The 26,067-nt window shown below is 50.4% G+C and overlaps 3 protein-coding genes across 6 annotated transcripts; 2 read left to right on the top strand and 1 right to left on the bottom strand.

The window, feature by feature from the left end:
• Positions 1 to 2,772: 2,772 nt before the first annotated feature.
• IER3 (immediate early response 3) lies at positions 2,773 to 4,239 on the top strand. The gene is made up of 2 exons (XM_050788541.1): positions 2,773 to 3,141; positions 3,254 to 4,239. The coding sequence occupies exons 1-2, from the start codon at positions 2,932 to 2,934 to the stop codon at positions 3,512 to 3,514; spliced, it is 471 nt and encodes a 156-aa protein (XP_050644498.1). The 5' UTR covers positions 2,773 to 2,931; the 3' UTR covers positions 3,515 to 4,239.
• A 484-nt stretch (positions 4,240 to 4,723) lies between these two features.
• Positions 4,724 to 16,439, top strand: FLOT1 (flotillin 1). Of its 3 annotated transcripts, XM_050788431.1 has the most exons (13): positions 4,724 to 4,900; positions 5,224 to 5,280; positions 5,560 to 5,635; positions 5,724 to 5,814; positions 6,094 to 6,237; positions 6,677 to 6,796; positions 6,884 to 6,979; positions 7,165 to 7,317; positions 13,173 to 13,354; positions 13,525 to 13,570; positions 13,686 to 13,823; positions 14,065 to 14,229; positions 16,128 to 16,439. In XM_050788431.1, the coding sequence occupies exons 2-13, from the start codon at positions 5,238 to 5,240 to the stop codon at positions 16,155 to 16,157; spliced, it is 1,284 nt and encodes a 427-aa protein (XP_050644388.1). In that variant the 5' UTR covers positions 4,724 to 4,900; positions 5,224 to 5,237; the 3' UTR covers positions 16,158 to 16,439. The 3 variants fall into 3 exon arrangements, with proteins under 3 accessions (XP_050644388.1, XP_050644389.1, XP_050644391.1); XM_050788432.1 differs by lacking the exon at positions 6,094 to 6,237 and having other exon boundaries at positions 4,734 to 4,900; XM_050788434.1 differs by lacking the exons at positions 4,724 to 4,900; positions 5,724 to 5,814 and having other exon boundaries at positions 5,222 to 5,280.
• A 3,277-nt stretch (positions 16,440 to 19,716) lies between these two features.
• TUBB (tubulin beta class I) lies at positions 19,717 to 24,094 on the bottom strand. Of its 2 annotated transcripts, none has more exons than XM_050788425.1 (4): positions 23,732 to 24,094; positions 21,655 to 21,763; positions 21,275 to 21,385; positions 19,717 to 20,956 (listed from the first exon to the last, which is right to left on the bottom strand). In XM_050788425.1, the coding sequence occupies exons 1-4, from the start codon at positions 23,786 to 23,788 to the stop codon at positions 19,899 to 19,901; spliced, it is 1,335 nt and encodes a 444-aa protein (XP_050644382.1). In that variant the 5' UTR covers positions 23,789 to 24,094; the 3' UTR covers positions 19,717 to 19,898. The 2 variants fall into 2 exon arrangements, with proteins under 2 accessions (XP_050644382.1, XP_050644384.1); XM_050788427.1 differs by lacking the exon at positions 23,732 to 24,094 and adding an exon at positions 22,595 to 22,738.
• Positions 24,095 to 26,067: the final 1,973 nt, after the last annotated feature.

The following is a 26,067-nucleotide window of genomic DNA, read 5'->3' as shown; positions in this document are numbered from 1 at the left end:
CCAAACACATCCTGTACTTTTCCAGCTCAAAGTCTTTGCTAATTCCATTCTTACAGTCATCCTCCACATCTGAATTTGTCATATCTCACCCACTGTTCAAGATCACCACCAGTGCCACTCTTCCATGAAGCCTTCCCTGATTGATTGGACAGATGTGAACACTAGCTCTTTTGGGTCCCCCTTAACACTTAGTCTTCAGTTTTCTTAGTTTTTGTTTGTTTGTTTGTTTGTTGTTTTTTGAGACAGGGTCTCACCCTGTCATCCAGGCTGGAGTGCAGTGGCACGATCTCAGCTCACTGCATCCTCTGCCTCCTGAGTTCAAGCGATTCTCCTGCCTCAGCCTCCGAGTAGCTGGGATTACATACATGCGCCACCACCATGCTTGGCTAATTTTTGTATTCTTAGTAGAGACAGGGTTTCACTATGTTGACCGGGCTGGTCTCGAACTCCTGACTTCAAATGATCCACTCGCCTTGGCCTCCCAAAGTGTTGGGATTACAGGTGTGAGCCACCACGCCCGGCCTTTCTTAGGATCTTCAAAAAAGCTTGCCTTTCCTTCAGGCAGAAACTCAATGTAACAAAAAAAAAAGAGAGAGAGAGAGAGACCAACAGAGAGACAGAGAGATAGAGAGCTCTCCTGGCCATGTTTCCCTCTTCATGCTGGAGGGTAAGGCCCTCACAGCTGGAGTATCAGTTTTATCTGGCTTTCCTCGGGGAGCTGCATGACACAGCACTTATACTGAAACTAGCCTCAGGATTCTCAACAGCAGTACCCTCAACAGAGGGCACCTGAAATAGGTGAATGCTCAAAAGATGTTAAATTCTGCGCGGTGGCTCCCAGCACTTTGGGAGGCCGAGGCAGGCAGATTGGTTGAGCTCAGGAGTTCAAGACCAGCCTGGGCAACATGGCAAAACCCTGGCTCTACAAAAAATTATATATATATATAATCAGGAGGCTGAGGTAGGAGGATAGCTTGAGCCCGAGAGGCAGAGGTTTCAGTCAGCCGAGATCATGCCACTGCACTCTAACCTGGGCAACAAAGCCAAACCCTATCTCAAAAATAAATAAATAAATAAAAAGTTAAATTCTGTGTCCATGAGCAGCTGTCTGTAAGGAAGTTATGGAAATGTGAATCTACTTTAAGTTGAGTAATTACCATTACTGTAACATTTGTATGTCTCACGATTTAGAATGTTCTTCCCATAAATTTGGTTGTTTGACTCACAGCAAGGGGCAAATCTAGATGGCTACTAACCTATTGCCTTTGTATTTGTGGCCCTCTGCACTAGCCTTTATTTGAATATTTCTGCACACTCCTAAGAGAGTAGTTTTGCTAAACTGCCCCTATACAGTCTTTGCACCTTTGCTGTGTACGTGTGTTGGTATGTGCATGTGGTATGTGTTTTCCTTTTTTCCAGGATTTCATTCTTTTTTATGGCTGAATAATATTTAATTGTGTGTTGTTATTATTTTATAGTGACAAGGTCTCACTATGTTGCCGAGGCTCCTGAGCTCAAGTGATCCTCCCACCTCAGCCTCCCCAAATGCTAGGATTACAGGCGAGAGCCACCATGCCCCACCATTGTATATTACTTTTTTAATCTTTCTGTCCTTTTTTCTCCCCCAACTTTTATTTGAGATTTTGGGGTATATGTGCAGGTTTGTTACCTAAGTATACTGCATGATGCTGAGGTTTGGGGTACTGAGCATAGTACCCAATAATTTTTCAACTTTTGCCTTGCTCCCTCCGTCCTTCTTCTAGTAGTCTCAAGTTGCTATTGTTGCCATCTTTATGTCCATGAGTTCTCAATGTTTCCCACTTAAAGTGAGAATGTGTGGTATTTGATTTTCTGTTCCTGAGTTAATCCGCTTAGGATAATGGCCTCCAGCTGCATCCATGTTGCTGCAAAGCACATAATTTCATTCTTTTTTATGGGTATGCGGTGTGTGTCTTCATATGTGCTCAGGCAGGCAGGTTTGTGTCTGTGTGTGCTACTGTGTTCATTTCTCTCTTAATCTTGACTATTTCTGTAACGATTTCCTTCTTGGGGAGTGTATTTTCTAAGGATACCTACAAGTACATGAATGTGCACATGTAACTGGGTCAGTGTTGTAGCAGGACGGCCTGATCTCCAATAAAAAGCCCTATTGGCAGGGCGCGGCGGCTCACGACTGTAATCCCAGCACTTTGGGAGGCCAAGGCGGGCAAACCAAATACCACACATCCTCACTTATAAGTGGGAACCAAACATTGGGAACTCATGGACATAAAGATGGCAACAATAGCAACTTGAGACTACTAGAAGAAGGACGGAGGGAGCGAGGCAGATTACGAGGTCAGGAGATCCAGACCATCCGGGCCAACATGGTGAAACCCCGTCTCCACTAAAAATACAAAAATTAGCTGGGCATGGTGGTGCATGCCTGTATTCCCAGCTACTGGGGAGGCTGAGGCAGGAAAATCGCTTGAACCAGGGAGTCAGAGATTGCAGTGAGCCGAGATCGCGCCTCTGCATTCCAGCCTGGCGACAGAACGCGACCCCGTCTCCAAAAAAAAAAAAAAAAAAAAAAGCCCTCTTGGGTCCCTAGTGCTGGGGCCTGTGAGGGATCCTGTGGCTAAACCATCTCCTAGGCTGTCGCGAACCCCTCTCCAGATGCCACATGCCCCGACATGTGCCTACAGCCCGGGATCTCACCCACCCCCACTCGCGACTCACACACTCAACGTACAGTTGGGCGCCTAGGATTGCGCACGCCAAGTCTCCACCCACTCCCTTTGTTTAATCGTTGGAATTTCCAGACCGCTGCTGCCAACCGCTCCCCAGCTGCGGGAGGAGGAGTTAGAAGGACCCGCCCAATTTCCAGGAGCCCATAAATTAACTCTGCCTGCAGCCGGCCTGCACTTGGCCTTACACTCCGCTCAGGGCACCATGTGTCACTCTCGCAGCTGCCACCCGACCATGACCATCCTGCAGGCCCCGACCCCGGCCCCCTCCACCAACCCGGGACCCCGGCGGGGCTCCGGTCCTGAGATCTTCACCTTCGACCCTCTCCCGGAGCCCGCAGCGGTCCCCGCCGGGCGCCCCAGCACCTCTCGCGGGCACCGAAAGCGCAGCCGCAGGGTTCTCTACCCTCGAGTGGTGAGTATCGCCGAAGTGGGCATTCGCGGGGTGTGCTGCCCTGGAGTCACTGGGGAATGACTCGACTCCAGAGGCCTCGACATGACCTGTCTCCTTTTTTGTCACCCCTTAGGTCCGGCGCCAGCTGCCAGTCGAGGAACCGAACCCAGCCAAAAGGCTTCTCTTTCTGCTGCTCACCATCGTCTTCTGCCAGATCCTGATAGCTGAAGAGGGTGTGCCAGCGCCCCTGCCTCCGGAGGACGCCCCCAGCACCGCATCCCAGGCGCCCACCCCTGTGCCCCCGGTCCTCGAGCCCTTTAATCTGACTTCGGAGCCCTCGGACTACGCTTTGGACCTCAGCACTTTCCTCCAGCAACACCCAGCCGCCTTCTGACTTTGACTCCCCGCACTCCCCAAAAAGAATCCGAAAAACCACAAAGAAACACCAGGCGTACCTGGTGCGCGAGAGCGTATCCCAAACTGGGACTTCCGAGGCAACTTGAACTCAGAACACTACAGCGGAGACGACACCCAGTGCTTGAGGCGGGACTGAGGCGCACATAGACCGAGGCACAGCCAAGCTGGGGCTAAGCCCGGTGGGAATTAGAGCGTCGTTAATTTATTTCTTATTGCTCCTAATTAATATTTATATGTATTTATGTACGTCCTCCTAGGTGATGAAGGGGTGTACGTAATATTTATTTTAACTTATGCAAGGGTGTGAGATGTTCCCCCTGCTGTAAATGCAGGTCTCTTGGTATTTATTGAGCTTTGTGGGACTGGTGGAGGCAGGACACCTGGAACTGCGGCAGAGTAGGAGAAGAAGTGGGGAGGACTCGGGTGGGGGAGGACGTTCCGGCTGGGATGAAGCCTGGTGGTGGGTCGTAAGTTTAGGAGGTGACACTGCATCCTCCAGCATCTCAGCTCCGTCTGTCTACTGTGTGAGACTTCGGCGGACCATTGGGAATGAGATCCGTGAGATCCTTTGATCTTCTTGAAGTCGCCTTTAGGGAGAGGCTGCGGGGTAGAGGGTTGGGGGTTGGTGGGCTGTCACGGGGCGACTGTCGAGATTGCCCAGTATGTTCTGTGAACACAAATAAACTTGATTTACTGTCTGCAGTCTTGAGTGTATCTTTGCAAGCGCCGACTCCCCACTCCTCCCCGCCTTCAGATGGCAAGGAACGGCGGGAGGCGCCGTGGCCCAGTCCCCAGCCCGCGCACTTCCCTGGGCCCGGGAGCTCCTTTTCCTGAAGTCAACAGAACCCAGCATCCGGTTGCCCGATGCAGTCTTTCATTGCCCAGTCTGCGGTTTTCCCAGGTAGTTGCCCCGCGGCGAATCCGAGATGTGGCAATCACCCTTACGCCAGGGTGCCGGGCCGCGGAGGTCAAGTCCCGCGCCCGGGGGCGGAGCGTGGAGCTGTGTCGCCCGGCTCAAGAAGGGCGGTGATTGGGGCGGCAGGGATGTGGCCGCCCCTGGGCTAACCAGGCAGCCCGGCTGGGCCCGGGAGCCAACGGGTGGGCGGGCTGCGGACTCGAGCGGGGCCTGCCGGGAAAGGGGCGGGCCAAGCTCACAGGGCCGAGGCGGGGCGAGGTGGGGGTGCTTAGTTTGCTGCGGGGGGCGGGGTCGCGGCTGCAGCAGCAACAGGGTGCGGCCGGGTGGGTAACGCGGGAGCGGACCCAGGAAGGCTGGTCCGCTACCGGCCCCTGCTCGGCTTGCAGGTCCCTGCGCGCCCCCGCCCTTCCCTAGACCCCAGCCGGGCCGCCGCCGGTGTCCAGGAAGGTGAGTGGGGGAGGGGAGATGGAGCCTGGGGCTGCCGAGAAGCAGGGAGGGAGGGGAAAGATCTTCAGGCCTCTGGGCGCAGGGGACCTTTATCAAAGGGAGCGGCGAGGGGAAGGGAGGGACCGTACGCAGGCGGGGAAGAGGTCGCTGGGGATCTTCAGGATTTTGCAGGGAAAAGCTTTAGCGGACCCATGGGTGCGGAAGGGACAGGCTGTGGCGGATGCAGACTGAGAGGGCCTGACGGGAAAGGGAAAGGATGGGCCCCTGTGGACGCCACAGCGCCCCTTCCCCATCCGCAATGGCTTTCCCTCCCTCTCCTCCAGCTCCAGCCTGAACCATGTTTTTCACCTGTGGCCCAAATGAGGCCATGGTGGTCTCCGGTAAGTACTGTTGTACCCTTCCCAGCCAGTGACCCCAGAACCCCTGTGAGTCTGGCCTCTGCCCCTTCTCCCTCTCCCTACCAGCTTCCCAGCCGCAGACTTCTGCCCCTTGATGACCACGAACTGCCCAGTTTGATTCCCACCATTCCAAGGCCCAGATTGCTTCCCCTCCAGCTCCCAGATTCTCTCCTGTGGGTTGCTGTCCCCTAGCCCCCGCCAGTTCCTCAGTCTTCCACATTCAAGCTCTGCCACAGTTCCTCACTGCTCCTCACTTTGCAGGGTTCTGCCGAAGCCCCCCAGTCATGGTGGCTGGAGGACGAGTCTTTGTCCTGCCCTGCATCCAGCAGATCCAGAGGTAGGCAAGAAGGGAACCAGGGAAGGGGAACCTCCCATTTTCTCTTTTTCCTCCTTTTCTTACTGTCTGTCCCTTCTTTTTCCCCTAGGATCTCTCTCAACACACTGACCCTCAATGTCAAGAGTGAAAAGGTTTACACTCGCCATGGGGTCCCCATCTCAGTCACTGGCATTGCCCAGGTGAGGCTTTCAGAGCCTTTTCCCCAAAGTCTACTTCCCCATCACCCTCTCACCCGGACATTAAGACATCTTCTGGCCACAGCCTTCTCGATCCTTGCCTGCAGAGAAGTTCCTCTGCTAGTCTCATCTTTTCCAGGCACCCTCAAGGCACTTGCCGCCTCCTCCTTTCTTTCCCTGAAATGGAAGAAGCATTTCTTTGAGGGCTCTCCCTTCTCTCTGCTTCTTCTCTGACTTCATGAGGCCCCCACCACACCTTTCCTACCCCTACTCTGGCTACAGGTAAAAATCCAGGGGCAGAACAAGGAGATGCTGGCGGCCGCCTGTCAGATGTTCCTGGGGAAGACGGAGGCTGAGATTGCCCACATTGCCCTGGAGACGTTAGAGGGCCACCAGAGGGCCATAATGGCCCACATGACTGTGGAGGTTGGCCTGGGGGCAGGGAACCATCTGGAATGATGCCAAAATGAGGGGGACCCAAGGACCACACTAGTCTGTGAGAGACAGTGGATCTAAGAGCTTACATCCCGGCCGGGCAGGGTGCTTCATGCCTGTAATCCCAGCACTTTGGGACACCAAGGCGGGTGGATCACTTGAGGTCAGGAGTTCAAGACCAGCCTAGCCAACCTGGTGAAACCCCATCTCTACTAAAAATACAAAAATTAGCTGGGCATGGTGGTGGGTGCCTGTAATCCCAGCTACTTGGGAGGCTGAGGCAGGAGAATCGCTTGAACCCAGGAGGTAGAGGTTGCAGTGAGCCAAAAAAAAAAGAAATCTTACATCACGCGATGGAGGTTATAGAGGTTCGAGTATTATTATAGACGAACCGAGTATCCCCTCTCTCCCCACCATCCTGTTATCACAGGAGATCTATAAGGACAGGCAGAAATTCTCAGAGCAGGTTTTCAAAGTGGCCTCCTCAGACCTGGTCAACATGGGCATCAGTGTGGTTAGCTACACTCTGAAGGACATTCACGATGACCAGGTAAAACTGGGCAATTGATCCTTCCCCACTTCCTTGCTCCCATCTCTTAAGCCGTCCAAGGGACTAATTTCTACATCTCTCCCACAGGACTATTTGCACTCTTTGGGAAAGGCTCGAACAGCTCAAGTCCAAAAAGATGCACGGATTGGAGAAGCAGAGGCCAAGAGAGATGCTGGGATCCGGGTGAGAGAGATGGGGGTTGCTTAGTGGGAAAGGGGATAGAAGTGGCACAACTGAGAAGAAGCAGGGGTGCTGGGTTAGCAGGGAAAATACTTGAGGCAGACAGAGAACCTTGGTGGGAAGCAGGCTCTCACTGTGGCCTTTCTCCCACTGCCCTGACATTTCCTACCTGATCTCTGCTTGGACAGGAAGCCAAAGCCAAGCAGGAAAAGGTGTCCGCTCAGTACCTGAGTGAGATCGAGATGGCCAAGGCACAGAGAGATTACGAGCTGAAGAAGGCCGCCTATGACATCGAGGTCAACACCCGCCGAGCACAGGCTGACCTGGCCTATCAGCTTCAGGTCAGAGCCACTGCACTGGGCAGATGGCCAGGCTGCTCTCTGCCCCTTCCCCATTCCTCTCAGGCTGTCCGTCTCAGGAACCACCACTTCTCATATTCTAACTCTGATCTTATTCTGGCTCTCCATCAGTGGACCAGCTCCCCTATATGAGGAGAGATTTAAAAGACTCAGATGTTACAGCTGAAAAGCTTTAAAGAAAAGGCCAGCTGGGTGTGGTGACTCGTGCCTGTAATCCCAGCACTTTGGGAGGCCAAGGCAGGCTGATTGCTTGACCTCAGGAGTTCAAGGCCAGCCTAGGCAACATGGTGAAACCCTGTCTCTACAAAAAATACAAACATCAGTCAGGCATGGCGGCTCGGGCCTGTAGTCACAGCTACTTGGGGGATGAGGCAGGAGGATTGCTTGAGGCAGGAGGATCGCTTGAGCCAGGATGTGCAGGTTGCAGTGAGTCGAGATCACACCACTGCACTCCAGCCTGGGTGACAGCGAGATCCTGTCTCAAAAAAAAAAAAAAAAAAAAAAAAAGAGAGAAAAGAAAAAAAAGACCAGGAGCGGTGGCTCATGCCTGTAATCCCAGCACTTTGGGAGGCCAAGGAAGGTGGATCACAAGGTCAAGAGTTCGACACCAACCTGGCCAACATAGTGAAACCCCGTTTCTACTAAAAATACAAAAATTAGCCAGGTGTGGTGGCACGTACCTGTAGTCCCAGCTGCTTGGGAGGCTGAGGCCGGAGAATTGCTTGAACCCAGGAGACGGAGGTTGCAGTGAGCTAAGACCATGCCATTGCACTCCAGCCTGGTGACAGAGTGAGACTCCATCTCAAAAAAAAAAAAAAAAAAAAATTCAAGAAGGGATATGATCAATAAAGCTGGTCATATGTTTGGAGCAGACTGTGTCTGTGCAAGGGTATCTGACTGAGAAAATGGATCCGAGCTCAGATCCGGCCCATGCCCCTCTAATCAAGCAGTGCTGACATGGGTCTGCATCTACACAGAGGAATTTCTAATTTGCACAGAGGCATGCTGTGGGCTAACAGCAGCCCTGGTTAATCAAAAAAGGGTATGAAGAAGGAAAACATGGACTTGGACATTGAATCCTGCAAAGTGAGATATGGGCAGCCCTTGATATTGCCAGGAGATATAGTTGATCTTCATTCTTCATTATTTGTATCTGAGAATTTGCCTATTCACTAAAATGTGTTGGTAACCTCAAAAGGTTACCAGTAAAGTCGCTGCACTTTCAGAATCATTTGCAGACACGCACAGAGTGGTGAGATAGCTGAGCCACCTGATGTGCAGTGCCCAGGTGAGGTTCAGCAAGGAGATGCTCTGCCGCCTTGTTTCAGCTCTCATATCATAAGCCATGTTATTTTCGCAGTATATTTACTGCCATGTTTTTTGCGTTTTTGTGCTTTTTCTTGGTGATTTCGCTCTTTAAAATGGCCCCCAAGCATCAGTACTGGAGTGCTGTCTGGTGTCCTTTAGTGCAAGCAGGCTATGATGTGCCTTATGGAAGAAATACATGTGTTAGGTAAGCTTCGTTCATGCAGGAGTTGTAGTGCTGTTAGCTGTGAGTTCAGTGTTAATGAATCAATAATATAGTTTACATAAGGTGTCTTTAAACAGAAACACATATAAAGCAAGGCTTTATATTGATCAGTTGATGAAAATGTTGTGACCAGAGGCTCACAGAAACCTAGCCCTGTATTTCTTCTAGGAACAAATTAGGTACTAACTAATTCAGCATTCATGACTACTTCATAGAACAGAACTACCAAGAATAATGAAAGTCAACTGTACTTTGAGACCTTTACCCAAAGGATAGCAATGTTATGCATTTTGTTTTTGCCAAGAGTTGGTACAGGCTGAAAGCATTATGAAGGTACAAAACATCTTTTGTTATTATGTTAAATTCCTGGGTGACTTGACAGGTTGAGCATGACATAGAGCTTGGCAACTCAAACTGTGTTCTACCTAGCAGCAGCTACAGCATCATTGCGAAGCTTGTTAGAAATACAAAATTGCAGGCCCTGGCCCTCATCAACTGAATCAGAACCTGCATTTTAACAAAATCTTGAGGGGAATTCCTAGGTGATTTGTATGCACATTGGAGTTTGAGTTTGAAAAGGATTACCATAATGGAAACTGCTAGCTTGCAGTAAAGCTATGGATAAGGTTCTTAACCTTCTAAACATGACCTTACTTGTCTGCAGATTAAGGGATTGGGCTGGTTGGGCTCTTTTCAACTTTTATCAGTTTCTTCTTATGCACCAGGCACTGTGCTAGGTGTTCAGGAAAGGATTTATTCAACAAATATCTGTTAAGTGCCTCCTGTGTGCCAGACATCATTTTGGAGGTGAGGCTGTAAATATGAATGAGACAGAAAAGATTCCTGCCCTTATGCAGCTTACATTATGACACAGGAAACAGCTAGTAAGCAAGTAAATGACCTTCCCAGGCTATAATTCTTGTTTACGTGCTGTGAAGGAAATAAACAGGGTGATGTGAAAAACTGTGGGAGGGGAGTTATTAGGTTAGCGGGTGGTCAGAGAAAGTTTCTAAAGGCCAGGCGCGGTGGCTCAAGCCTGTAATCCCGGCACTTTGGGAGGCCGAGACGGGCGGATCACGAGGTCAGGAGATCAAGACCATCCTGGCTAACACGGTGAAACCCCGTCTCTACTAAAAAATACAAAAAAACTAGCCAGGCAAGATGGCGGGCGCCTATAGTCCCAGCTACTCGGGAGGCTGAGGCAGGAGAATGCCGTAAACCCGGGAGGCGGAGCTTGCAGTGAGCTGAGATCCGACCACTGCACTCCAGCCTGGGCTACAGAGCGAGACTCCGTCTCAAAAAAAAAAAGAAAAAAAAAGAAAGTTTCTATGAGGAAGTGGTGTTTGAGATCAGACCTGTAGATAAGAAGGAACAGAGTTCTGGGCCAAGAACATTCTAGCCTGTACTTTTTAAGTAGTCATATGTGGCTGGGCGCGGTGGTTCATGCCTGTAATCCCAATACTTGGAGAGGCCGACACAGGAAGATCACTTGAGGCCAGGAGTTTGAGACCAGCCTGGCCAACATGGTAAAACCCTATCTCTACCAAAAATACAAAAAATAGTAGCCGGGTGTGGTGGTGTGAGCTTGTAATTCCAGACACTCGGGAGGCTGAGGCATGAGAATCACTTGAACCCAGAAGGTGGGAGTGAGATCGCGCCACTGCACTCCAGCCTGGGTGACAAGCGAGACTCCTTCTAAGATAGATAGATAAATCGATCGAGACTCTGTCTAAGGTAGATAGATAGATAGGGCTAGTGGCTAGGCAGGAGGACCAGTAAGTGCAAAGGCCATGAGGTGGAGACAGAAAGGAGGTTTCTGATCTGAGGAGGCTGGTGTGCTGTGAATGAGGAGGAAAGGCTGACGGCCAGATCACAAAGGGTTTGTGTGGTCATGATGGAGACATAGAAGAGAATTGAAAGCACAGTGGAAAGCTATTGGAGAACCTCAATCAGAAAGGTGCCATGGTCTTATTTATATTTGTATAGGGATCAGTCTGGTTGCCTTGTGGAGAATGGACTGTATGAAGAGAGGAAGCAAGGCCAGGCGCGATGGCTCACGCCTGTAATCCCAACACTTTGGGAGGCCGAGGCGGGCAGATCACGAGGTCAGGAGATCGAGACCATCCTGGCTAACACGGTGAAACCCCATCTCTACTAAAAATACAAAAAATTAGCCAGGTGTGGTGGCGGGCGCCTGTAGTCCCAGCTACTCGGGAGGCTGAGGCAAGAGAATGGCATAAATCCGGGAGACGGAGCTTGCAGTGAGCCGAGATAACACCACTGCACTCCAGCCTGGGTGACAGAGCAAGACTCTGTCTCAAAAAAAAAAAAAAAAAAAGGAAGTAAGAGATGAGTTGGGCTCTTTTTCAGAGATGATGGATTAAACGAATGTAGCTAATTTTACTCTCTCCTAAAACCTCACTAAAGCCAAAATGATTTTTTTTAAGATAAAGACAGAGGCTGGTCCAAAGGTAGTGAGTTATCTCAATTGATTGTTCAGTCAGTTACAGATTGAACTCCTTGTTCTGCTCTTTACCTACTTCTCACTACTGCACTTGACTAGTCTTTCTTCCTCTCTTTCCTTCTCTTCTCTCTTCTCTCCTCTCCTCCTCTTTGAGACTGAGTCTTACTCTGTCCACCAGGCTAGATAGAGCGCAGCGGTACAATCTCAGCTCACTATAGCTTCAACTACGAGGCTCAAGCGATACTCCCACCTCAGCTTCCCGAGTAGCTGGGTCTACAAGCATATGCCACCACACCTGGCTAATTTTTGTATGTTTTGTAGAGATGGAATTTCACCATGTTGCCTAGGCTGTTCTCAAATTCCTGGGCTCAAAGGATCCTTCCCACCTCAGCCTCCCAAAATCCCAGCATTTTGAGAAACTGAGGTGGATGGATCACTTGAGATCAGGAGTTCAAGATCAGCCTAGCCAACATGGTGAAACCCTGCCTCTACTAAAAAAAAATACAAAAATTAGCCAGACGTGGTAGCATATGCCTGTAGTCCCAGCTGCTTGGGAGGCTGAGGCAAAAGAATAGCTTGAACCTGGGAGGTGGAGGTTGCACTGAGCCAAGATCACGCCGCTGCACTCCAGCCTGGGCAATAGAGCGAAACTCTACCTAAAAGAAAAAAAAAAAAGAAAAGAAATAAATCTGCTTAAATAAGAGGAATTCTATGAATACACACATTCTTGTAGATGTTCAGAGTATCCCTGGAAGGATACACAAGAAGCTGGTCTGGGTGGCTACTTCTGGGAAAGGGACCCACGTGGTTTGGAGAATGTAGGAAGAAGCTTTCTCGTGGTTTACTTTTTTTTTCTGTTAAATCTGCACCATATGCAAAAGACAAAAAAGATCACGTGTCCCCACCCCCACAAAAAATAAGTCAGCTATTGCAGTAGCCTAGGCTAGCACTAAGGTTATTCTAGCAACAGTGGGGGGATTTGAGCAAGACTGGAGATAACAGAAGGCCACCATGTGCTCAGTGCCCTCCAGGTATTTATACTCTAGAAGGGGGCACAGGTGGGAAAAATAGATTAAACAGGAGCTCATCAGAGGAACACTGGACTCCACTGGGCTGGCCAAGCAGGAGGGGACCCACCTTCATGTACCTGCTCCTATTTTTTTTTTTTTTTGGGAGATGGAGTCTTTTTTTATTTATTTATTTATTTTGAGTCTAGTTCTGCCGCCCAGGCTGGAGTGCAGTGGCGCGATCTCGGCTCACTGCAAGCTCCACCTCCCGAGTTCACGCCATTCTCCTGGCTCAGCCTCCCGAGTAGCTGGGACTACAGGCGCCCACCACCGCGCCCGGCTATTTTTTGTATTTTTAGTAGAGACGGGGTTTCACTGTGATCTCGATCTCCTGACCTCGTGATCTGCCCGCCTCGGCCTCCCAAAGTGCTGGGATTACAGGCGTGAGCCACCGCGCCGGGCTGGAGATGGAGTCTTACTCTGTTGCCCGGGGTGAAGTGCAGTGGCGTAATCCCGGCTCACTGCAACCTTCACCTCCTAGGTTCAAGCAACTCTCCTGCCTCAGCCTCCCAGGTAGCTGGGACTACAGGTGTGTGCCACCACACCTGGCTAATTTTTTGTATTTTAGTAGAGACAGGGTTTCACCATGTTGACCAGGCTGGTCTTGAGCTCCTGAACTCAGGCAATCCACCCTCCTTGGCCTCCCAAAGTGTTAGGATTACAGGCGTGAGCCACCGCGCCCGGCCACCAGCTCCTATTTTTATATCCCACTCTGGAGCTCTGGTTCCGGGGCACTTCCTCTTCACTTCTGACTCAGAGCGCCCCTCCTACCCAGGTGGCCAAGACTAAGCAGCAGATTGAGGAGCAGCGGGTGCAGGTGCAGGTGGTGGAGCGGGCCCAGCAGGTGGCAGTGCAGGAGCAGGAGATCGCCCGGCGGGAGAAAGAGCTGGAGGCCCGTGTGCGGAAGCCAGCAGAAGCTGAGCGCTACAAGCTGGAGCGCCTAGCCGAGGCAGAGAAGTAAATGTCCCCTTCCTGACCCTTCCTAGCCCACTTGCCACCTAGGCACCCCAAGATGGAGGGCTGAAGCCTTCACCACCTGGACTGCTATGGATTTTAGGTTTCAGGAACCTCTGCCTTTGCAACACTGAGTCCCTGGGCTGCACCCTCCACTTTCCTTCTGTCCACAGGTCCCAACTAATTATGCAGGCGGAGGCAGAAGCTGAGTCGGTGCGGGTGAGTTAAGATGCAGCTCCTGCTGGCTTGTGGAGAGGGTGGGGGTTGCTGCTTGAGCTGGGATTTCTTGTTCTTAATGATTTCCGTCAATCTCACAAGCATCCTTAACCCTCAGATGCGTGGGGAAGCTGAGGCCTTTGCCATAGGGGCCCGAGCCAGAGCCGAGGCTGAGCAGATGGCCAAGAAGGCAGAAGCCTTCCAGCTGTACCAAGAGGCTGCTCAGCTGGACATGCTGCTAGAGAAGCTGCCCCAGGTCTGGAGGTTGTGTGGGCACCAAGAAAAGAGGAAATAGAACCAGGGACTAAGGGGTGGGGTGAAATGAGGGGCTTAGGGAGAACCAGGCTAGGGGGACCCTAAATTAGGGGTGGGAATTATTAGTGGCCAAAGTAAGGAAGGATGACCAATGGAACGAGGACCTTAAAACCCAGGGTAAGTTGTTTTATGAGGAGTGTGGTCAGATCATGGGCACTGAGTGGGCATCTCTCTCCTGCCAGGTGGCAGAGGAGATCAGTGGTCCCTTGACTTCGGCCAATAAGATCACACTGGTGTCCAGCGGCAGTGGGACCATGGGGGCAGCCAAAGTGACTGGGGAAGTACTGGACATTCTAACCCGCCTGCCAGAGAGTGTGGAAAGACTCACAGGCGTCAGCATCTCCCAGGTGAGGTCTCAGGTTGGAGCTGAGGAGCAGAATTGCTAGGTTCCTGTGTTGTATAACGCAGCAGGCGTAGCATTTCGCCAGCATCCAGGCCTGGGAGTCACTGATGTTTATTAATCACTTTCTGTGTGCCAGACACGGTGCTAAGCTTCTACATAAATGAGTTGTTTTATATACCCTTAGGGTATATAGGGTTTTACAAAGTCAAGAAACTGAACTTCCAGCATGTTCCTACTCATTCTGCTGGTGCAGCTGGAGTGAAATCTAGGTCAACTGTCTCTGCAACCTGTGCTTGTGGTCACCCCACTAGTATAGGGAACTAGTTGCAGCCTATTGACAGTTAATTAATTCCAGGGCATATCACTGCTTTTCTTGGTTCCCCAGTTAATTCACCTGTAGATCATGGTCGAGGTCAGCAAACAGGCTCTGGAACCACTGTTTTGTTAATCCTAGCTACAATGCCTGCTAGCTGTGATCTTGGACAAGTAATCAACCTCTCTATACCTGTTTCCTCACCTTAAAATTGGGTTAATAATTAGAAACTACCCTGTTGAATTGTTGAGGGGCTCGAGCAAATATTTGCAGTGTTTAGAATAGTGCCTGGTGTATAGTAAGCATTATGTGTATGGTAAAGAAATGGTGCCGGGTGCAGTGGCTCATGCCTGTAATCCCAGCACTTTGGGAGGCCGAGGTAGGCAGATCACCTGAGGTCAGGAGTTCGAGACCAGCCTGGCCAACATGGCGAATGAAACCCCATCTTTACGAAAAATGCAAAAAAAAAAATTTGCCAGGCTTGGTGGTGTCTGCCTGTAATCCCAGCTACTCGGGAGGCTGAGGCAGGAGAATTGCTGGAACCCAGGAGGCGGAGGTTGCAGTGAGCTGAGATTGCACCACTGAACTCCAGCCTGGGTGACAGAGCAAGACTCTATCTCAAAAAAGAAAAAAAGAAGCCAGGCACGGTGGCTCACGCCTGTAATCCCAGCACTTTGGGAGGCTGAGGCAGGCGGATCATGAGGTCAGGAGATGGAGACCATCCTGGCTAACATGGTGAAACCCTGTCTGTACTAAAAATACAAAACAGCCAGGCATGGCGTTGTGCGCCTATAGTCCCAGCCGCTGGGGAGGCTGAGGCAGGAGAATGGTGAGAACCTGGGAGGCAGAGCTTGCAGTGAGCCAAGATTGCGCCACTGCACTCCAGCCTGGGTGACAGAGCGAGACTCCATCTCAAAAAAAAAAAGAGAGAGAGAAAGAAATGCATATTTGGACTGGGCGCTGTGGCTCATGCTTATAATCCCATAACCTTGGGAGGCCAAGGTGGATGGATCAGCTGAGGTCAGAAGTTTGAGATCAGCCTGGCCAACATGGTGAAACCCCATCTCTATCAAAAATACAAAAATTAGCCGGGTATGGTGGCGCATACCTGTAATCCCAGCTACTCGGGAGGCTGAGGAAAGAGAATCACTTGAACTCAGGAGGCGGAGGTTGCAGTAAGCCAAGATTGCACCACTGCACTCCAGCCTGGGTAACAGACTGAGATTCCATCTCAAAAAAAAAAAAAAAAAAAAAAAAAAAAAAAAAGCATATGTAAATAAAAGCCCTGGATCATACCGATGACCTTCAAACTGGGTTCCTTGGAGCCTCCTGGAGGCCTGCAGTGGAATATTCATAGCTAAGGAGAGTGCAAACAAGGCTCTGCCCCTTCTCTTCTCTTGAGTGATTTATTGTATGTGGATCCTGATGTCTTTGTTTAGGGAAACAGGATGAGGTAAGGCACCAGAAAGAAGACTCCTGGCCGTGTGTGTTCTCCCTATAGCCCATTCATCTAAATGGGGGCCCAGGAGAGCAGGGGCCTCAACCTCCCAAATGTTCCCAAGTGTCACCTGCTGTTGTCTTTTTGCCAGGTGAATCACAAGCCTTTGCGAACAGCTTGAGCCTTCAGCCCTCACAGATGCCCAGCCTCATAGCTGAAGTTGCCTGAATGATCCTCCTGTTGCATGTAATCCACTGGCCTCCCTGAGCATGTCCATTGACAGTGAGGTCCCACCCCTCATCTCTCCTTGCCAAATAGTTTGTGCCTTGTCTTGAAGGGGGTTGCTCCCCTTGCCAACCTCACACTGCTATGATTGCCAACTCCAGTGGTCCCATGTCAGCCTTCTGATGATCCCACTCCACCCCATCTCAACTTATTTAATTCCTAATTAAATCAGACTGTTGGAGCCTGTTGTCTAGAATACTTTCCTGACCAAGACTGAAGGATGTGCTGGAGGTTTTCAACTTTGCTACCCAAATAAATTGCTATAAGTAAGTACTGATACTTATCAACAATTAATAAAACAGAAGCAACTGGAAATGAATGCTTGGCCCGGCATGGTGGCTCACATCTGTAATCCCAGGACTTTGGGAGCCCAAGGCAGACAGATCATCTGAGGTCAGGAGTTTGAGACCAGCCTGGCCAACATGGCGAAACCTTGTCTCTACCAAAAATACAAAAATTAGCCAGGTAGGGTGGCACGTGCCTGTAGTCCCAGCTACTTGGGAGACTGAGACAGGAGAACCACTTGAACCTGGGAAGTGGAGGTTGCAGTGAACCAAGATCACACCACTGCACTCTAACCTAAGCAACAGAGTGAGACTGTTTGAAAAAAAAAAAAATGAATGCTAGAGTCAGGTGTGGTGACTCTTGCCTGTAGTCCTAGCTACTTGGGAGGCTGAGGTGGGAGGATCACTTGAGCTCAGGAGTCTGAGGCTGTAGTGAGCCGTGATCGTACCACTGCACTCCAGCCTGGGTGACAAAGCAAGATCCTGGCTCTATTAGAAAGAAAATGAACGCTAGAATGTAGCTTCCTCCTTTGCATAAAATAGGCTTTCTAGAATGGGAGAAAAGCAAGTTACTTATATACTGTCAAGAGTTTTAGAGTTAATTTTTCCCAACAGTGTATTATAGTCAGAAAAGCATGCTAAAATAGAAGGACTGTTGAGAATAGTATTAGTTCCCAGAATTCCTGAAAATATGGCAAAAGGAATTATTGTTTTCAGGGTAGCTTTGAGACTTGCATTGAGAACTTAAAAGTATGAGGTATGAGGTAGCAGATGGTACAGATTGTTTTAGAATGGGACTGTAAGGTAGCATTCCCGACTGTCTTTTTTTTTTTAAACACAGGTCTTGGGCCGGGCGTGGTGGCTCATGCTTGTAATCCGAGCACTTTGGGCCTGGCACAGTGGCTCATGCTTGTAATCCCAGCACTTTAGGAGGCTGAGACGGGTGGATCACTTGAAGTCAGGAGTTTGACCAGCCCTGGCCAACGTGGTGAAACCCCATCTCTACTAAAAATACAAAAATTAGCCTGGCGTGATGGCGGGCGCCTGTAATCCCAGCTACTTGGGAAGCTGAGGCAGGAGAATTCCTGGAACCCCGGAGGCAGAAGTTTAGTGAGCCAAGATCGCGCCAATGCGCTCCCCCCGGGCAACAAGGCAAGACTCCATCTCAAAAAAAAAAAAGACAAGGTCTTGCTGTCACCCAGGCTGGGGTGCAGGGGTACGGTCAGGGCTCATTGCAGCCTCGCCCTCCCACCCAACCCCCACCCTGGCCAACAACCACCACCCCCTACCCCGGTAGCTGGGACTACACGCATGCGCCACCATGCCCAGCTTTTTTTTTTTTTTTTTTTTTTTTTTTGGTTAGATGGTTCACTGTTGCCCAGGCTGGTGCGGAACTCCTGGGCTCAAGCCATTCTCCTGCCTCGGCCCCCCAGTGCTGGGATTACAGGTGGGAGCCACCATACCAGGGCTTCACTAGTTATCTTGGTGTCACAGGTTGACTAAGCCTATAGGATCACAAGAAACGGCCGTGGGTACACATAACCCAAAGGAATCCTGGGCTGAGTGGCCAAGGCCAGTTCAACCATTTCTGGTTCAGTACATCTGGGTGGGACAAAAAACTTCCATTTATTTCTGCAAGTTTCCAGAGGATGTGGATGCTGGTCTGGAAACCAGTTATGCATGACTTGTCATTCTTCTCAGCTTCCATTTTCCAGCCCTGGATCCTGTATCTAAGCCTATGCCTTCCCCAGTTAAGACTCATTGGTGGACGTGGTGCATTGGCTCACCTGGCTCATACCTACAGTCCCGCTGCTTGGGAGAATGAGGATTGCCCGAGCCCAGGACATCAAGGCTGCAGTGAGCTGTCAGACTCCATTAAAAAGACTGACTGGTGCTGAGAACAGTTTGGGTACCAGAGATAATGATGTGAGGGTCTATTCAGTAGTGTCCTTACCAGTACCTCCCTGAAATATCAAATCGGCAGACGCCCAAGTCCCTCATATAAAATGTAGTATTTGCATATAACCTGTGTACTTTAAATCATCTCTACATTACTTGTAATACCTAATCTAATGCAAATATTATGTAAATAGTTTACACTATTATTGTTTAGGGAATAATGAGAAGTCTATATATGTCCAGTACAACTATTTTCCCAATATCCAGTTGGTTGAATCCATGGATGCAGAACCCATAGATGGGACAGGAACTTAATATTGTGAAGTGTCAATTTAAGGAGAGCAGTGCACCTGAACTCAGGCCCCAGGCCTCCATCAGCAGTGTTTCCCTAAATAAGCACACATCTCGTAGCTTTTTTCAATTCCCATTTATTTTTGGCTCTTGGGGCGATGTCATCTTTTCAATATGAAAAAAAGCAGCAAGTTCAACACAAAATAGAAATCTCAAATGTAGGAAAGAACAAAACTAAGTGTGTGTGGGGGGAAGCAACAGCAAAATGAAGAAATGAGATGTTGCAAAAAAAGATGGAGGGTTCCCCTCTCCTCTGGGGATTGACTCAAACACTGATGTGGCAGTATACACCATTCCAGTCAGGGATGCTTGTTCTTTTTGGGGGATAAGAAAAGATGGGGATTCAGAGGACGTTTCTGGAGGCTTAGGGACCAAGGCTGGTCTCTTTCCCCCCGGCCCTGCCCCCGCCCCCGCCCCCTTGATGCCTTTCTCTGATCAGGGGAAAGGAGTTCGAATGAGGGAGGTAGAGTTGGAAAGGGAAGGATTCCACTTGACAGAGTGGGTCAGACCCCTCCAAAGAGTAGAGCTTGGAGGGAGATTGAAAGTGGAGATAATACTGCTGACACCTCCCTTGAAGCTGAGATGGTAAATGGACATACTTGGAAATTAGTGACTTTAATAGCCTGGATTTCCCTCTCCAAAACTTAGAATGGAAAATCCCATCCCCTCCCTTATATAGTGACTTCTACCCACTACCTTCTACCACTTTCTACTTTGGGCTTAGGATGGTGGCCATTATCTACATGGGTTTTCAGCACCTGGTTGGTTCTAAATGGGATCTGGATGAGACCCAGCGTCTTGGAGATTTTTAAGAGGGAAATATTAACTGGACAGATGGAAGGAATGGGCACCAGAAGGAAATACAGGGTCACCAGAATGGCAGAAACCTAGGTTTCCCAGAGTGGAAAGAGAGAGGAGACATTCAACAAACAAGTATTTATTGAGTGCCTACTATGTGCTAGGCACTGTTCTAGACCCCCCCCCAGAAGAAAAAACAAAAAACAAGATAGAGGCAGCAAACACAAATTCTGAGGGAGAGGAAAGGGGCAGTTGAGTAAGACGGCTAAGGGAACTGAGAAGCCTGAGGTGATGGGGGCTCTGCCTTAGGCCTCCTCTTCGGCCTCCTCACCGAAATCCTCCTCCTCTTCTGCGGTGGCATCCTGGTACTGCTGATACTCAGAGACGAGGTCGTTCATGTTGCTCTCAGCCTCAGTGAACTCCATCTCGTCCATGCCCTCGCCTGTGTACCAGTGGAGGAAGGCCTTCCGGCGGAACATGGCAGTGAACTGCTCCGAGATGCGCTTGAAGAGCTCCTGGATGGCCGTGCTGTTGCCGATGAAGGTGACTGCCATCTTGAGGCCACGAGGTGGGATGTCACAGACAGCTGTCTTGACGTTGTTGGGGATCCATTCCACAAAGTAGCTGCTGTTTTTGTTCTGCACGTTAAGCATCTGCTCATCGACCTCCTTCATGGACATCCGACCACGGAAGACAGCAGCCACGGTGAGGTATCGGCCGTGGCGGGGGTCACAGGCAGCCATCATGTTCTTGGCATCGAAGACCTGCTGGGTGAGTTCTGGCACTGTAAGAGCTCGATATTGCTGGCTTCCACGGCTGGTGAGAGGGGCAAAGCCAGGCATAAAGAAATGGAGGCGTGGGAAGGGGACCATGTTGACTGCCAATTTGCGGAGGTCAGCATTGAGCTGGCCAGGGAAGCGGAGGCAGGTGGTGACACCGCTCATGGTGGCTGAGACGAGGTGGTTCAGATCCCCGTAGGTTGGTGTGGTCAGCTTCAGAGTACGGAAGCAGATATCATAGAGGGCCTCGTTGTCAATGCAATAGGTCTCATCAGTGTTCTCTACCAACTGATGGACGGAGAGGGTGGCATTGTAGGGCTCGACCACGGTGTCAGATACTTTGGGTGAAGGAACCACACTGAAGGTGTTCATGATGCGATCAGGGTACTCTTCTCGGATCTTGCTGATAAGGAGAGTGCCCATTCCAGAGCCTGTGCCTCCACCCAGTGAGTGGGTCAGCTGGAAGCCCTGCAGGCAGTCACAGCTCTCTGCCTCCTTCCGTACCACATCCAGGACAGAATCAACCAGCTCGGCCCCCTCTGTGTAGTGGCCTTTGGCCCAGTTGTTACCTGCCCCAGACTGACCTGGAATGCAGTCAGGAGAAAAGCTCAATTAACAGGGTATGGAAGATACATGATGTTTCCATCTTTCAACTTTAGAAATAATTCCCTTGGATGTATCTTCTTTCTCCTTCACTGTGATGTATTCTCCCCCCACTGCCCCATAATGTACCAGCAACAGCAGGCACTACCTCTACCCTACCTCTACCCTCCATTAGATTTCAGAATACAGTTCTTAGCACTCCAGTACAACAATCATCTCCTAACTTTTGCTGTGTCCTTGCACCCAAATAAGTTGAACACGATAGTATATCATCTGCTAATATCATCTGTATAACTTACCAAATACAAAGTTGTCTGGTCTAAAGATCTGGCCAAAAGGACCTGAGCGAACAGAGTCCATGGTCCCAGGTTCTAGATCCACCAGGATGGCACGAGGAACATATTTGCCACCTACAAAGAATAAAGTTAAGAGCTGTGAGATCTGGCAGAGGGAAAGGTTTATAGATACACTGGGAATGGAAGACAGCAGGGACCCAAGACTTGTTCCAGGTCCTGCCACCAGGTGGCAGCAGACGTCTTTGGCCCCGACGGTGGTTCACAAAAGGGAGAAAATGATAGATTCACCGAAAGGGGATAAGGCGTGCCAGGAATGGAAAGAGACCCCAGAGAAGTGGGAGACAGGGAAGGGGAACCTGAGCTGCCCGGGCTCTTGCCCTTACCTGTGGCTTCATTGTAGTACACGGAGATGCGGTCCAGCTGCAGGTCGCTGTCCCCGTGGTAGGTGCCGGTGGGGTCGATGCCATGTTCATCACTGATCACCTCCCAGAACTGCCGGGCAGGAGCAACGAGACCACAAGTCAAGTCCCAGTCAACTACGTCCCCAACTACCATTTTATTTCATCTTTTTCTTAACTTTTTTCTTTTTTTTTTTTGAGACGGAGTCTCGCTCTGTCGCCAGGCTGGAGTGCAATGGCGCTATCTCGGCTCACTGCAACCTCTGCTTCCCGGGTTCAAGCGATTCTCCTGCCTCAGCCTCCGGAGTAGCTGGGACTACAGGCGCGCGCCACCACGCCCAGCTAATTTTTTGTATTTTTAGTAGAGACGGGTTTCACCATGTTGACCAGGATGGTCTAGATCTCTTGATCCGCCCACCTCGGCCTCCTAAAGTGCTGGGATTACAGGCGTGAGCCACCGCGCCCAGCTTCTTTTAATTTTTAAGACAGGGTCTTCCTCTGTTGCCCAGCCTGCAGTGCAGTGGTGCAATCACGGATCACTACAGCCTGAAACTCCCAGGCTCAACCGATCCTCCCATCTCAGCCTCTCGAATAGCTGGGACCACAGACGCGCGCCACCACACCCAGTTAATTTTTTTTTTTTTTTTTTTGAAGAGATGTGGCCGGGGGGAGGGGTCTCGCTTTGTTGCCCAGGATGGTCTCAAACCCCTGAGCGGGAGCGATCCCAATTAGCCCGCCTCAGCCCCACATCTCCCATTTTAATCCCACACGCGCTCAGGCCGTTGTTCTAGGGCCTGGCATCCCGTGTGCCTGCCACACCCTTCCCCTAGACACTCGCTCCCCCGGGAAAGCCACAGCTTTCCCGGCTCGGGATTATGTGCAGCGGGTCCCAAGTGCTCGGTGGGCGGATGGAGGTCGACCATACTTGGATAAGCGCCGCTGTTCTTCCCCCGAGCTGGGCACCGCCCCACCGCGCGGCGCACAAAAGGCTCGGGGCACTAGAAGAGCTGCTGCCGCAGTCGACCACCCCCCACCCTCCACGTGACTGCGGCGCACGCGCAGGTCGAGCCGCCGACAAAAGACTTCGCACGTGGGCGGGGCCAGGGGCAAGAATTCCGCGCGAGGGGCGGGGCCCAGGGTAGCGCGCCCCTCCCGGCGGGCAACGCCGCATTGTCCCCGCGCGCCAGCGGCGCCCTGGCCCCGCCCCGCAGGGCCCCGCCCTTCTGCTACAACGTAGCACCCGCACTTCCTCCCGCCCCTCCCCCGCTACACTGTAACCGCGCGCAAAAAAAAAAAAAAAAAAACCCTTGGCCTCGGAATTTTATTCCTTTGCTAGATTTCTCCCCCTTGATTTAAAGCATTCTTTCTCTCCCATTAAGTCCTGAAGGACTCGTTAAAGAAAACCACACACCCCCATTTTCTCGACATATCAGTTCACGCCCTAAAGAGGTCTCGCTTAGGTGCCATGAAAGCAAGAAAAATTAATCCCGTTCTTATTCTCCTTCCACCCCGGAACAACTACAGGACCGGCCCTCCGGGGTCGCGGGCGCGCTGGGGTCCCTGATCTTTTGTGAATGGTAGCGCCCAGCGCAGCCCACCCTGGCGCATCGCCCCCCGACCTTTGCACTGGAGCTCTCTGCAGCCGCCCGACAGCCTCACCCCTTCCCGCTCCCGTTTGGCCCTAAGAACCCCGCAGGGGGGGCTGGGCGGGATGCACATGGGCAAAACCTCGCCCCGCTTTGTCTCCGACTGTTTCCGCATCTCTCTCCCTGCCCGGTTCTTGGACCGTTAGAAGCCCTTTTAAGTAACATATGTCCTTGGTCTTCCCGCCCCCGAAACCCGAAGAGCCCTTTTACTAGTTTCTCCAAAATGTGCCTGCCAAGAAAAATGATTCCCAGTTTTCCAAAAGCAAATGCTAGTTATTATATATATAAATGTAACAAACTTGGGAGGGGCAAAGCTTGATTAAGAATGGAGAGTGCAAATGCCCCACAACCATTTTTTCATAACTTACCTGGATTTTTCCTTCTAAAAAGAAATAAAAGAGGTGTAAAATTCTTACCTTGGCACCGATCTGGTTGCCACACTGACCGGCCTGGATGTGCACGATTTCCCTCATGGTTAAAATTAATTTTTTTTGCTCGCCTCAAGGTATGTATGGGGCAAGAAAATAAGTAATTTTTTTTCTCTGCAGGTCGCAGGCTGGAAGGTTGGAACGCGCCCCAGACGCTGGAGCAGCGAGGTGCGAACGCGGCGGCAGGAAGGTTCTGAGAGGGAGAAAGGAGAGGGGAGGGCGCGGAGGGAAGGCAGGCTGGGCGGGGCGCGCGTGCGCCGGGGCTGGGAGGCGGGAGAATCGGCCCCGCGCGCGGTCGGGAGACAAAGCCTCATCGAGCCTGGCCCTGATTAGTCGATGCCGGTCATGTACCAGGCGTCCATTGGCCTCTGAGCCAGTGGACGAGCGCAGTCCTCTTTGGGAGTTGTAGTCCCCTATTGTTGTTCACGGTGCAAAATGAAGTGACGAATGGGTGGGTACCGGTTTGGTTTTTGTTGGGTTTTTGTTTTGTAAATGAAAAACGACCTTGCGCAAGATTCCTTTCCTCTGTGCCTGAGGTTTTTGTACAAAAAGTGAGCAGTTCTCGGGGATGCAGGGATTGAGAAGTCTGGGGTTCCAGAAGTTGGGTGGTGAGGTACGCCCTAAAAGCTCCCAGCTGCAGTACCTCTAGGGAAGACAGAATTGCTTAGCTCAGCGAAAAATGGGGAGGAGTGTGGCACCGTGCTCTGCTACCTCTGGCCTTTGGTGACCCAAGTCATGAACTTAAGTAAGCTTCTGCTCTCTCAAATACTTCAAGAAGGGAATCGCCCTCTTGCTATTTCCTTGGAAATTTTCGAGTCATTGTTTTGAAAGAGAAACAAAATTGCAGCAAGGGCTTTTCAGGATAGAGATGTTGTCTGGAGAGTATGATCAAAGAATAAAATAGTTTAGAGAAACCGACATCGGGGATTTGTGAAACTAGAAGTCTCCATCCACGTAGGAGATCTGGGCCTTAGGGCAGACTTTGAAGACACCTTGATCTTCTTGTCAAACAGGGAACTATGGAATGAGATGCCTGATAGATTTTCAGTTTTTTCAGCCTACCTTTTTAGACATGTTAATGAAGTCAGTGGTTTTTCAATTCGCTTATTTCACTGACCAGGTGGCCGCCATTGCAACTCTGCAAGATACCCAGTATTGAAAAAGGAGAGAGGGGAAATTGATGGGGGAAAATTGGATGGGCTCAAGACAGAGTCCACCAGCTTCTTCCCAGAGATTTATTCACTTATTTGATAGTTACTATGTATCCACCAAATTAGGAACTATGGTTACAAAATGATTAATAATTAGTTCCCTGTCCTCCAGGATGTTGCAGTCTGGCCACTCAGAAATGTAGTATCAAGTCAACATCATTGTTCATTCACATTCGATTACACACAGATATATATATTGTATTTTTGGTACAGACAGGGTTTCGCCATGTTAGCCAGGATGGCCTCAATCCCCTGACCTCGTGATTCGCCCCTCTTAGCCTCCCAAAGAGCTGGAATTACAGGCGTGAGCCACCGCGGCGGGCAGATCAATGTATTTCTAAGTTGCCTTCTAAATAAGGGAACATCAACTTGTGTAAGCCCTCTCTTCCCACTTAAAATATAATGCTCTATGTTTTAGGGAAATGAAAACAGTCATTTTGTGGGAGTGGAAATAACTCAAAATACACAATCAGATAACTTGTTTCAATTTGTTTCTATATTAGCTGTAGGATCCTAGGAAAATCCTTTTACTTTGCAGGGCTTCAACTCCTTGTTTGTAAAATCTGCTTATTTGACTGTTGTGGACAGAATTGAGATAACCAACAGAAAGGACTTTATGAATTATGCAAGTGTTATAGTTACCATTTTCTTCATGTCTTATTGTGAGATAATAAAATGGGCCGGGTGCGGTGGCTCACGCCTGTAATCCCAGCACATTGGGAAGCCCAGGTGGGAGGATCACCTGAGGTTGGGAGTTCTAGACCAGCCTGACCAACATGGAGAAACCCCGACTCTACTAAAAATACAAAATTAGCCGGTCGTGGTAGCGCATGCCTGTAATATCAGCTACTAGGGAGGCTGAGACAGGAGAATTCCTTGAACCCAGAAGGTGGAGATTGCGGTGAGCTGAGATCGCGCCATTGCACTCCAACCTGGACAACAAGAGCGAGACTCCGTCTCAAAAAAGAACAAATAAATGGCCGATCGCGGTGGCTTTCGCCTGTAATCCCACCACTTTGAGAGGCCCAGGCGGGCGGATCACCTGAGGTCAGGAGTTCGAGACCAGCCTGACCAAATGGAGAAACCCGGTCTCTACTAAAAATACAAATTAGC

The sequence above is a fragment of the Macaca thibetana genome, chromosome 4 (genome assembly GCF_024542745.1).
Source record: "Macaca thibetana thibetana isolate TM-01 chromosome 4, ASM2454274v1, whole genome shotgun sequence".
In the NCBI taxonomy this organism is placed as follows: Eukaryota; Metazoa; Chordata; class Mammalia; order Primates; family Cercopithecidae; genus Macaca; species Macaca thibetana.
Note: the sequence above shows the minus strand (reverse complement) of the source record. Positions and strands in the feature narration are given on the sequence as shown.